Source organism: Salminus brasiliensis, chromosome 19 (assembly GCF_030463535.1).
Source record: "Salminus brasiliensis chromosome 19, fSalBra1.hap2, whole genome shotgun sequence".
NCBI lineage: Eukaryota > Metazoa > Chordata > Actinopteri > Characiformes > Bryconidae > Salminus > Salminus brasiliensis.
The window spans coordinates 16,800,850-16,813,960 of record NC_132896.1 but is presented as its reverse complement, the minus strand read 5'-3'; the positions used below and the strand labels follow the sequence as shown (position 1 = coordinate 16,813,960).

Genomic DNA, 13,111 nt, shown 5'->3' with positions numbered 1-13,111 from the left:
AGTGTAATGAGGAGTTCAGTTCATAATGGATGTTGGGAAGAAGCTGCTCCTGGTTCTGGCACGGATGCTCCTGTATCTCCTCCCCGATGGTAGGAGGTTATACAGTAAGTAACTTGTGTGTGAGAAGTCCCTAATGATGTTGCATGCTTGCATGCAATAGTTTGTGGTCTGTGAGGATCTGGATCTGCGTTGGGGTTTTTTTTTTTCAGGTTTGCCCTGGCTGTGCTGTAGGCCTCAGTATCACCAGCTCTGAAAGCAGTGTCACGTGCCTTCAGCAGTGGGCGAACTTCGCCATTTATCCAAGGCTTCTGATTAGGAACGATTTTTACATGTCTGACAGAGTTGACATTGTCAATCCATTAATGTGGTGTTAATGTGGTTCATAACGGATGAGGTGTGTGTCCAAGTGTGTGTGAGAGTCCACTGTGACTTGAGAGGGGAACACACTCCTGTCACTGTTCTGAAACTGATGTTGTAGAGAGGAGACAGCACCTACTGGCCACACGTTAACACTTTAATTAGCTGGGAGCTTAAGGGTTAGTTTGGAGCAGAACACTTAACCAGACATGGAATATAATTAAGTTATATCAGAGAAGCTTTTGCCTGACCGGAAACATACTGGCCCTTCGTGTATAAGACTGGTGACCCCTGTGTACCAGGGAACACCTGAGAAATATAAAGCCTGTGAAATACTGATTTACAGCAGTAAGATACTCCAGTACAGTACACTAAAGCTGTGTGGGCTGAATGAGGCTCCAGTAGAGACGGACTGGATACAACATGTTCTCAGGAAAAAATAGAAATTACAGCAAAACCAAATTATGACTAAATGGTGACGTAGGTACAGTAAAAATGGCAAACGTCAACTGGTTTAACTTTTAAGGGTGACCACTAATATTTTTAGGATAAATTACATTATTTTAATTTAAAGTGGCAACGTTTAAGTTAACGTATACTATCTCTTAGATAAATGTAGCAATGTTTTCCACATGTGACCTGACCTACTGACTCCTGCGCTAATTCGCTGTAATCCCAGAGCCTCTGCGTTTCCCCCGCCGTCCCCAGGACATGGTATCGCCCAGGCCCGAGAGGCTGCCCCACTTCAGATAACAGGAGAAACGATACTACAGCTAACAAGTCAGCTAACGCCAAATTACACACCGGCCGCTCTCTAACCCCAACATTTTAACCTGATCCCAAACAGCCGCCATCGATACCTTATGGTGAGGTTTTTATTTTCAGTTTAATCAAGATGTCAACCCCAGCACGACGGCGTTTGATGAGAGATTTTAAACGGTAAGTCCGAGACAAGCAGGCCGCTCGGTTGTGTTTGAGGAAGCCGGCTGGGTGGCTGCTCGCTTTGCAGATCAAACATGGCGACTTTTTACGAAACTACCAGTGGCTCTATTTGGCTTATGTGGTCGTTTTCAGTTCGTGAATGTGTGTATGTTACACTTCTTTACTGTAATTGTCGTGTGAATGCAGAGAAGAGACCGTTTTTCCTGCGTTTATTTTCAGACTGCAGGAGGATCCCCCGGCAGGAGTTAGCGGAGCCCCTTCAGAAAACAACATCATGGTGTGGAATGCTGTCATTTTTGGGTAAATGTCATCGACTGTTTCACAGCTTTTAAAGTTCTCACTCATTTTTGTGTCTGAATTGTATTATAAACCCACAGTTAGCGTATAGCTATCATCTGTCAGAGTTAGCTAGTATCTACCTTTACCTGTCATCTTGAAGGCTGTGGGACTGTTGGCTAAGTAGCTATCGTTAGTGCTGTTGAGTCAGTGATGGACACCATGTTTATCATCTAAGCTACATACTTGGTTAAGTTCAGCCTTTTGTCTGCGTTTCATACACTGCTGTGTGTGTGAGGATTTATTAGTTAACTTCAGGTTTGTATGGCATTTAGCTGGTTAAAGTCCTGTGGGATGAATAATCTGACACGTTGTTCATTTCTTCCGTCTTTAGCCCAGAGGGAACACCTTTTGAAGACGGTGAGTTCTCCACAACACTGCGGCTCTGTGCGTTGATCTAGGTTATTTCTGTTGTTCTAACCTATCAGTGGTCAATAGCAGTGGTGGGGTTTAATGGCTGAGATTTGATCAGTACTTAATGATCTATGCATTTGAATACAAGCATGTAGAGATGACTTCAGGACCTTTATCAGTTGACCCTGGAGGGATTTCCTTAGGTGGTTTCTCACGGGTCTCCTTGTGATCTCCTGTTAAATTTCTAGAAAGGAAAAAACAAAACATCCAGTATGAATAAATCCAGACATATAAAAGTTGTGTGAGAGAGGGGACAAATAATTTAGTGTTGCCAGTTAATAGAAGAATAAGTGAGTTCACTGTTCATTTATTCTCAGGTGGCCTTTCATACGGACAGAAGTGCCCAGTGCTCTTTACTGACCTTTAATCCGTTGCATGGTTTAGTTTAGATTACTGTCTGCTGGTGTGTTTGAGGCATGTCTGTTAATGGGGTATTTGGGTCCAAAAGGGGATTTTCTATCTGCCCATGCAGTAATGCCATACGGGTCACTGATTAGGTCTTTCATGTAATCCCCCCTCCTTTAGCAGCAGCATGGCGGCATCACATATGTGACAGTTTAGATGTTTTAAAAACGTTAAGACCCACAAAAATGTTTAAAAAGAAGACTGTTAAAAGGTTGGATGGTTGCCAGAGTTTGGCATAACATTTCCGTATTACATACTGTCATTTTAGTGTAAATCGTGAAAATCAGTTTCCTAAAACTAAAAGCTAACAAGATTCAGTGATTAATCATGATGTTTGTATGTCCTGTTTACATCAGAGAACTGAGACAAGTGAAAATACAGCAGTGCAAGGTTATGCAAAAAAACATAAATAAAATGAAAGTGTGTTTTAACCTTGCTTTAAAAGATGATGCTGTAAGCTGTGTAATTGTAATTTTGGCATGTCAGCACCTCTGTCCTGTGTGAGCATCTAGAGAGCATTTTGCACCTGCCAGAGTATGCCTGTGTTTTTTTAGGAGCAATGCAGATCTGTTTTCTTGTTTTGATAATGTTTAAAAATGAGCAGTTCTAATAAGATTTAGGAAAATTTAGGATGCTTTGTTTGAAAGTACATTACACTAAAAGACAAGAATTCTTCTTTCTGAATTTAAAATATTACATTATTGACAGTCTAACAAGTGTGCTTTTCTTTTTATTTATTTTTTGATAAATCAGTTAATTGAAATTATAATGGACCATATAATCGATTTTGGAAATGGTTAGTAGTTGTAGTGCTTAGTTGTAGTCTGAAATTAGTAAGGTCTGCATCTTGATAATGACGTGCAAGTAAGATGCTGACATCTTAATGTATATGATGATTTGTTTTTACATAATTTGAACGCGGCAGCTGCCTTTTACATTGAATAAACAATTAATGATAGAAATTCTCCAAAATTTGTTGGTGCACAAAACATCCAGTAGTGGCATATTTAAAATCTATTTTAAAATACTATTAAATACTATCAAAAATAAAAAGGTTGACTTTTAATTGGCAGTTCATAAACTGCATTGCATTAAATGTAGTTAACCAGGACTAATTGTGCTGTCTTTGTAATGACATAATTGGTCAGTGTACCAAGTATGGACAATATCCTTGATATACTCAAAAAAGCACATGGGTCCTGATATCAATAAATATCAGATTGCTCAGCCCTAGGTTTAATAGATTTTGTTGCCTGGAGTCTATATGTTGCTTTTCACTTAAGTGTAAACACCTCAAATACTAAAATATATCTACGCATCTAAGTTTCCTCACAAAATGACAACAGTATGACAAGAATGTATCATGATTTTTCACTTGCGGACAAAAAGTAAATGGCAGAAGTGTTTGTGTTTGTAACTGTGTCTCTAAAATTGTAACCATCGGTTTTGTTTTTGTTGGTCTTCCAGGAACTTTCAAACTCACAATAGAATTTACAGAGGAATATCCAAACAAACCTCCCACAGTCCGGTTTGTATCCAAAATGTTTCACCCTAATGGTAAGTTTGACAGCATCACTTTCATTTCAGATATCTGCTGTCAGTTGCTTCATTAATGCCTGTAGCATTGGTCTAATTCCCCAGCATGCAGCGGTTTATTGCATAGGTTTTAGTTTTGGAGAAGTGTGACTGTGAAACTTAAACAAACCCTGTTCTTCTCCAATCTCTTCAGTTTATGCAGATGGTAGTATATGCTTGGACATTCTTCAGAACCGCTGGAGTCCAACATATGACGTTTCCTCAATTTTAACATCTATACAAGTACGTAAAACACTATTTTGTGTGTATGTGTAATACTGGAAGTCTAGTCAGATGTTTAAGAAGAATGCTTTGTGTTTAGAATCAGGATTTACATGTATTTTCAATTACTGCAGTCTTTACTGGACGAGCCGAATCCAAACAGTCCTGCCAACAGCCAGGCAGCTCAGCTGTACCAAGAGAACAAACGAGAGTATGAGAAGCGCGTGTCTGCCATCGTGGAACAGAGCTGGCGTGATTGTTGACCCTACCTGCTCATCCCGACCGTCCCCTCCTTGACCGTTCAAAGTTTGAACAATGCCTGGCCTCAGCCATCAAGAGGAAAGCCGTTGCGCAAAGAATAAAATAAATACACATCATGTTTTGAATTCTCCACTTACTCTGTAGAGTTGTCTGTTCTGTAGCTGTTGCAAAGTTAGTGCTGTTGTGTTGTGGTCTCCCTCTTCATGCTGAATCTTGCTCTTGGATACGGACGTTTCCTAATTCAACAGAATGTACCTTGCTGCCTCAAGGTCACTTGCTGTAAGAGTTTCTTTTGGTTTTATCCTCAAAACGTCTCCAAGCAGGAGTTGGTCATCAACATGCGCCGTTTGGTTTTGGTTTGCTCCTGTAGTGTGGGCTGGTTGCATTTAGGACTCGCGTGGTTGCTCAGGTTGTGGTTTCCAGTGTGGATTAAGCTTTACTTAAATCCTTTGTGGTTTTTTTTTTTTTTTTTTTTTTTTGCTCCCCCACAAGTTCAATTAAAATACCAAGGAACTGCAAGAATGTCTTGCAGAAGGCAGGATAATCGAAGCAGCTTTCTGTGTCATTAGATTTTTTTTTTTTTTTTTTAGAAATTCAGATGTCCCCACGTTCTGGACAAATTAAAGACACGGTTCTTTGAGACTAAAGTTGTACCAAGATGTGAATGTTAAGCTCTTTTTAAAATCTCAGAACTGTTTATGTATGTATTTTAAGGTATTTAATACAAAGAGTAGTTTTTTTATACCCGAAATGAAATGAGAGTGCGCTACTGCTCTGAAAGGAATCACATCTGCAATTTCACAAAGCCCCTACCATGACCTTAGGAATGACTTAGAATGTAACAAAATGGTACTGATGTACTTGCAGACTGTATGCATCTTCACACCATTCTGCCATTGCATGACAGTTGGCCATTTTCTTCAGTTATAATTTGAGTCTTTATTTTTTCACATGTGGATTGCCTCTGACTGCCTGGGCATGATGCTGTTTTATGTTTGTTCTAATGCAATGTCCATTTTAATTCTTTTTCTTTCTTTTCAAATGCACATCCTGAGTTCGAGTGTCAGATTTGCACTAGTAATCCATGTAAGAAACTGTACATTTTCTCACTTCTTGTAAATAAACAGTAAAATAAGATAAGTGTTTTTATTAAAGCCAAAAGGAGGAAATGGTTTCAGGGGTACTTTCTAATCACTCAAGAAGATTGCCAGCAAAGCATAAACAGATTAAATTTGTTTAATATGTCAAAACAAGCTGACACTTAACAGTATTCACAAAACCTAAAGACATCAGGAAAGCAAATAACAAGAATTGCTGCTGAGGCATTTGTCAAAGGAAGACAGGTCACTGAACTAGCTTCCAAAGACGCCCTTGATCTTTTAAGATACTGCTAGCAATGGTTATCTGATCATAATGTGACAAGTGTGATAGCAATTCCTCCCTTGAATATTGTATTTTTTTTTACTTTTATAATTTAAACATTTAAGTTACTGCAGATGAAGAGGGGATGAATACATTTGATGAAAATGGAATGTTTCAATTTGAAAGGAGCACATGCTGCCCTAAGACCCACTACTAATGTCAATGTCCTTAAAAATCACAGAATACAACATGACAAACCTCAGTTAGTAAGGTAGCTTGTGTACATCATAGTGCCTTGAGTTAGCCTAGCGCAAACTTTACAGTAGACAAAATCTATGGCATTACATGAAAGGGAAGAGGAGTGTGCCACCCGTTGAAAATGATTATTCTCTCAGGAATGCAGAAGCAACTCCACACTTTTTTTTTCTTTTTTTTTTTGAAAAATACATTTTACACTTTTTTGAAGCAAATAAACAAAGTACAACTGCTTTACTCATAGCAACACTAATATGTAGCAGTAGCTTCCCAATCCTGGTCATTAAAGTATCCTTGCCCTTCAATTTTTAGCTAAGCAGGAGCATTGGGAATATGGAAACCACTACAATGTGCAGTGCACGGGTACTCCATGAACAGGACTGGGAAAATACTGTTACATAAAAGGTTGCTTTGAGATCTGCCATTTCCAGTCAGTGAGAGGCCTGAGGTTTCACAAGCTCGTATCGTCCCACCTGGCCCTCTTGCAACAGCTGACCAATTAGCTGCTCTTTCTGCACTCTCCGACTAACCACAAGGAAGCGCTGTCTTCCCTGTCCGTAGGACTTACTCCGTAGCCCATATTTTTGTGAGACCTGATGGATCTGCTTGCGCTCATCATTATTGAGCTCAGTGGAGAAGCGCAGGTCATCCTGTCGATCAGAGCAAGCGTAATTACGGATGATTTCCTCAATATCGCGCTTACTCAGCTGATTGCCATGCCTGTCCATATCCATACCCAGTCCTTCCCTGGTAAACTGTTCCTTTACCATGATTGGCTCTGCAATGCCCTCTCCCTCTCGACCCAGCCCGCCACCTGTCCAGCCCATCTTGCGGAGCAACTGGTTACCAATGTTATCCTCTTTGATTTCCTGTCTCATGGATTCCTCCCCAGAGCGAGCTATAATTTGATTTCGGGAAATGGCATCCACATGCCCCTCCTTCCTGAGGTTGGACTTCACCACTGCCTGTGTCCGCTTCAGCGTGGCAATAGCCTCCTCCGCTGCAATGTGTTTAACCGTCTTCTTGGGTCCAATGCCTGCAGCCACAAACTGACCTTCTATGTAAACTTCGCACCTCCAGCGATGGTCTGGTAGCACAGTAAATTTGTAGTCAGCAGCCACTTTGTTGAACTGTGCTGTGTCATTAATGATGCAAATGGCATTGTCAGAGTTTTCTAAAATGACCAATTCACTGAGCTGCTTCTTTCGGCCACTATGCTGGCTAAAACGGCTAGGGGGTTGCTCAGCATTGTGAATCCCTTGGGAAAACTGCGGTGGCTGGTGGTGCTGTTCCTGATGTTCCTGCTGTTGGCGGGCTGCCTGGTTCATTCGCAGCTTTTTTACAGCCTCCTCGGCCGCAGCATGCTTGGAGCTCTTTTTAGTCCCCCTGGCTTGAGCCACAAACTCGTCTTGCAAGTATACGCTACACAGCCAGAGATTGCTGTTAGGTATTGGGTCAAACGTGTAATCAATTTTCATGCGGTTGTAGGCAGCAGAATTGTTAAGCATGCAGATGGCATCATGGGCATTCTCCATTAGGACAAACTCTGACCAATGTTTACTTTTGTCAGGCACATACTGACCCTTGGTATTGGGTGGTGGGTTATCCTCTGGATTGCGGAGAGGTGGAACTAAGGCTGGGTTTGGGGCATTTAACTGGCACACAACCATGTCGTTTACATAATTCCGCTTATAATGACGTTGTACAACACGAACCTCCACTGGCTTCATAAAAAGTTTGACGGCCTGCTCTGACGCACGATCCCTGGCACCATTTTTGCTTCCAGAGTACCCTGTTGCAAGGTACACACACGAACACCTCAGCTCACACGCATATCCCTCAGATGGCACCTTCCTGTTCTTAGGCAGGTCAGCTGGAGGAATATCCTTCAAATTGACATAGATGTACTCCGGGTTGGTTTTACATGCCTGAATGCTGCGGCTGAGAATAAAATTGTAATTTGGACCATCAGGTCCTCCCACGAATGCAGGATCTCGGAGAGTAACAGCTACGGCAGATGAAACCCTGGCAATCAGCCTCTGCTTCTCCTCCAGTGTTGCTGGGGGAATTGGGATTGGCATGGATGGCGTTGGTAGCAGGCCAGGGCTGCTCCTGCTTGGACTGTCATAGACTCTGGTAAAAGCCCTGCTAGATGATGGTCTGTCCTGGTGTCCATAACCCAACCCTTGGCGTCCAGAATCCCAGCCTCCAGGCCTACCCCCTGCATATCCATCAAATCTACTGGCTTGAGAAGGTGAGTTTGACGGTCTTGCACTGTGCGCCTCATATCTGGCAGTGTACTCCTGTTGCAATCTTCCCATAAAGTTTGAGGGAGACCCTCTGCTGCCATAGCCGAGACCACTCTTGCTGCCGAACGACATGTCCTTGCTTCTACGATCGGCCCAAGAATCATAACCATGCGACGTCCCCCTGTCAAAAGAAGAGGCAGATGCAGAGCTGTAGCCACGGCCACTGTTGTACGGTGGATCGAGCTCCCTCTGCCTCACACTGTTCATCTCTCCACTCCTGCGTTCCTTCTCGTTTTCCTTCTCATCAGTACTCCCTAGACAACTGCTGCTGCTGCTGCTACTGACAAACTGCACTGGCTCAAATCGAGGTCTTGAGCCAAATTTGGACACCGGCATCTTCCTCATGGGCTCCTCTCCTGAAATGAACAGACAAATGATTTTAGTTCATATCAAGGTACAGTGATCCCACTTAATAACCATAAACAGTCAATGACTAAACATTTCAGACACTGCCCTTAACAAAGCACTGAAGTTTATGGAATCGCTCAAAAGAAGTCAGAGAGGCAACATCACGCCACATTTTTGGACTTACTTCCATCAGACGAATTCGGCCTCTTTTTTGCTTCACCACTTGGGACTAGTTCATAGGAGGGCATTTCGCCAACATGAATCCCCTCTGCCATCTCAAGCACTCTCTGCATCAGTTGTGGGCCATACCTGCAAGATAGAGCAAATACGTAAAATTTGTATATGCCGACTAAAAAAAGTTAAGAGTGCATTGGTCTGATGAAGTACTGAAATTTTGTTGCTGCTTACTGGTGTAAACTACACAATGCCCATAAATTACAACACCTAGTTTACATTTAAAACCGTCCAACCTGCATCCCATGAACACATGGTTGACCCACACCATCGACAGGGACAGTAGCTGATCTATGTTACTTTCTTCGTACTTCTCAATGTGCTTGTTTATGAACAACTTCCTAGCTAACCACTGCTTGTCGCTTTCAAAGTTCTGTCGGAATTCGTCCACGCGAAAGGCCGAGTTCACCATGTTAAAGGTCTAAAAGGAGCCACCTGCCACGACATCCTCTCCTGGACCGCCTATTATGGGCTGAGTTGAATACAGCAGCCTGGGAACCTCAAATATGGTGGCCTGCGCTAAGCTAGGCTAACTCGCGGTTGCTAATATAGGACTGTATGTGTTCGCTAGCGCTAGCTAGCAAGCTTTCCCCTTCACACCTCGAAGTCGTGGAAAGCGAGTTACTTTACCCTTCTAGTGTGAGTGGGAAGCTACACGTCAATAACACTTTCTTGCAGCAACAGTACTTCAAAATTGTCCCATTTAGCCGATAAGTTTGCCGGCGTGGTGCATCATCAGGCATCTAGACGCGCAAACTTAGCATAGCTACACCACAAGGACCGTTTGGTAGCTAGCAAGTCCGCCTGATTTTAAATCAACCCAATCACTGCTCATGTAAACTGGTGCTATAATAACAACAAGGTGTTTACTAAATAACACCAGCCAGCTAGCTAACCAAACGACCCTATTCAAACAGCTGGGATGTGCACTTGAGCTGGATAAATGTAGCTATAGCTAGTTAGCTAAAGTAGAGCTAGTGAAGTTCATATGAAAGGTTTCGATTCATTCGTTAGCAGCATCGTTAGCTCCTACGAAAAAACACACGATTCTCATGGCCAAATGAGTAGCTAATTTGCTAGTTATTGGTTACGCGGATCGATCAGGGATTCAGTGAGAGTGTGAACGGAAACCAAAGGGCGCACGTTGTTGTGGGAATGTGTGTTATCGCATACATCACCGGTTAGCTAGCTAGCTTGTCAGTGCTAGCTAACGAAACCCACCAAGCTAGCTAGCTAGCGCTAGCTCTATAGCACAGGGCTTGTTTGTACACCAATCGCACGATGTAGCTACGCGCAACAGAACAACTGAAAACCAAACACGCTAGATACGTTAACATGTCATGTTTAGCCATGTGCACAAAAGCGAAGGCTCCATCCGCGGTACGCACTCGAACGTAAACCAAGCTAACATGCTAACTGGCTAACTGGCTAGATCATTAACGAACAACACTGAGAGCAGGGTAGCTAGGTGCTAGCCAGCTAAGCTAGGTTATTTGATTCACTGGGTGACGCAGTCCTGCCATCTGGAATTGAATAATTCAGGCTTATTTAAAACCACCATTTGCACTCAAACGCTGTGATATTGTCCCTAAACAGAGCAAAACAAGATGCCAGTAAAACAGATGCCCCGCATCCACTGTAAATGTTACCTTGCTGCGGGTAAAGCTCCGACTGTTTACGTCTTCGTGAGTGGATGAAGCCCCACTGCGGTCGCTCGACTTTGCGCTCCTCTGATGCAGTTTCGGTCACATTCAGCATCTGAGCTAATGCTAATTCTCCACAGTGGAGGCTAACCCGAAATCCGGCCACAGCCATTCATCTCCAATCTTACAGCAACTACAGAGTCAGTTACACTGCATCTAATTGGCCATGTTAGACAAGGAATTTCACAGTAACTCTTATTGAGACACACAAGTAATTAAATAGAGTATATTAAAGAAGAAAATAGTGTAATAAAAAGTAAAAAGTTAAATAATAAAAAAATATGTACAGCGAGAACCATACTGATACCAGGCTGGATCAAGGTTTGGAAACGCTTTCACTTTTTTTTATAAATGTGTTAATACTACAATTACGTTTTATGGGAAAAATATTTTCTGATGTTTTCTGATAATCACATGAAAGTTGGATCGCAACTGGGAAACAACCCCTTCAAAATTTCTAGAAATACATTTGATGAGCTGCTGTCTTTCGTTCATGTTTTTTAAACGTTATTTATCCGTTTAATTTTTTTTTCTGAATAAAAAAAACAATATAATCCTGCCTCTGTAGTTTATATAAATCTGAAGTAGAAAATCTGAAAGTGAGGTGATTTCCTCATCTGAAGTAGGTATAGTGTAATAATAGAAACAGTAACATGACAAAAATATGATCTGAAGGTCCAGTCGGGTTGTTATATTCAACTATTTCATTTTCAAAAGAATTGTATGCACACATACAGGTCAGGCGTCTCAGACTAGTTAAATGTCTTTCTTGCTATAATTATTTATATATACGAAGCACCACATCATGAGCTTGGCTCGTAACTCACACTCACTGGTCCTGTCCCAATTCTCGCCCTATTGCCTATGCCCTTTCAGGAAGTTCACATTTATTGAGTTATCGAAGGGGAGGTAAAAGGGTAGTGAGTGTTAGGGTGTCGGAGAACTGGGACGCACGGCGCCTCATGTCCCTTCACCTGTACACGACTCTGCTGCTTAAACGCCAAATACCGCAGTTGCCACGATGCTGGGTTTAACAGTTGCGGCTATTTCACTGAGCTGCTGATAAAGTGGGTAAGTGGTCGGCGGCAGAGACCCCTTTTAAAGATAGTGAAACGTTAATATAACTACGAGGCGAGGACCGTCATTGGATTGCAGTGGAACATGGGTAATTGCCTCCACAGGGCATCAAGTGTTCATAGGGGGCAATAGCACGCGCCCTTGTTAGGGAAATGTAAAGAAATGCACACCTGGCAGGCACACTCACAAACGAGGGGTGCGAGGGAGCAAGTGCGAATAATGGGACAGGGCCACACACTAATAAGCATGTCACCGGCCGTTAGCAGGTCAGGCATGAGAGGACCTATTTAGAGAAGTTCTTCTTCACATCTATTCTTTTCAGAAATAAAGGTTTATTTTTTATATAGTTTTATATTACAATACAGCCCCTGTTCTCCTTTAGGGAGTCTGTGGGCTTTCTGTGATTTGATCCACAAGCTTGACAATCTCTTCATAATTCCAAAATAGACTTTATTTTCGTGAGACAGTGCAGAACATTATGGGACAAATGTTTGTGGTAGACACTCCTCAGTATTACAACAACATTTATAATAGTAATAATGATAATAACAATAATACCAACGGGTAACAATAAGATAATAATATAACACGACATAAAATGTTGCTAATATATATTTTTTTGTCATTTTTTATATGCAGACTTCGGTTTGTAGCTCACTAGACTAAGCTATGGATGCTATGTAGACACAGCAGGCCCCTTTGAGATTATACCTATTTTATTGACACCTTGCAGAATTTCTCCCGTTATCACAAAAGGTAATAACACACAAAACCCACTGCAACCCCCTTTACTGTTAACTGTTGTCAAACTAGCCAGTAGGTGGTGCTATAATGAACACATCAGTTTAATTGCTGAAGCTCCTCCTTGTTTTGCAGTGTCCTTATTCAAGACTGGTTACATTTAATGTGGTGCAGTGCTGTTACAACATATACCTTAATAATGAATTTCCCATTAATATCTATAGAAACACCCTGCTCCTCTACAGCAATTTACTAGCTTAAACATTTCAAAATAATGAAAGAAATGAGATGAAAAATAAAAAATGAAACTAGCAGTACAGTGTTGCGATGTATTACTAAAACAATAAATGAACTTTCTGACCTCTTGCTGACATGGGAATGTATAAGCATGAATATGTTTTTTATGTTTTGCAGTGCAAAGTCATGAACCACTGAACAGGTTTAAAGTGTTAATTGTAAATGAATTAATTCATTGTGTGCTTATATATGTGGGATACAATTTCCAAAAACAATAACATTCATTACAAAAATGTTAACCTCAAGCTAAATGTACTTTTTTGAATAAAAAAA

At 41.6% G+C, this 13,111-nt stretch overlaps 2 protein-coding genes across 3 annotated transcripts; one reads left to right on the top strand and one right to left on the bottom strand.

Moving 5' to 3' along the window:
• Positions 1–1,099: 1,099 nt before the first annotated feature.
• On the top strand, positions 1,100–5,003 carry ube2a (ubiquitin-conjugating enzyme E2A (RAD6 homolog)). Its single transcript, XM_072663236.1, has 6 exons — positions 1,100–1,296; positions 1,519–1,599; positions 1,970–1,995; positions 3,922–4,011; positions 4,184–4,272; positions 4,386–5,003. Exons 1-6 carry the CDS (start codon positions 1,253–1,255, stop codon positions 4,512–4,514), a joined length of 459 nt encoding a protein of 152 aa, XP_072519337.1. The 5' UTR covers positions 1,100–1,252; the 3' UTR covers positions 4,515–5,003.
• A 729-nt stretch (positions 5,004–5,732) lies between these two features.
• Positions 5,733–10,813, bottom strand: nkrf (NFKB repressing factor). Of its 2 annotated transcripts, none has more exons than XM_072663234.1 (3): positions 10,670–10,813; positions 8,971–9,095; positions 5,733–8,794 (listed from the first exon to the last, which is right to left on the bottom strand). In XM_072663234.1, exons 2-3 carry the CDS (start codon positions 9,077–9,079, stop codon positions 6,561–6,563), a joined length of 2,343 nt encoding a protein of 780 aa, XP_072519335.1. In that variant the 5' UTR covers positions 9,080–9,095; positions 10,670–10,813; the 3' UTR covers positions 5,733–6,560. The 2 variants fall into 2 exon arrangements, with proteins under 2 accessions (XP_072519335.1, XP_072519336.1); XM_072663235.1 differs by lacking the exon at positions 10,670–10,813 and adding an exon at positions 9,257–9,486.
• Positions 10,814–13,111: the final 2,298 nt, after the last annotated feature.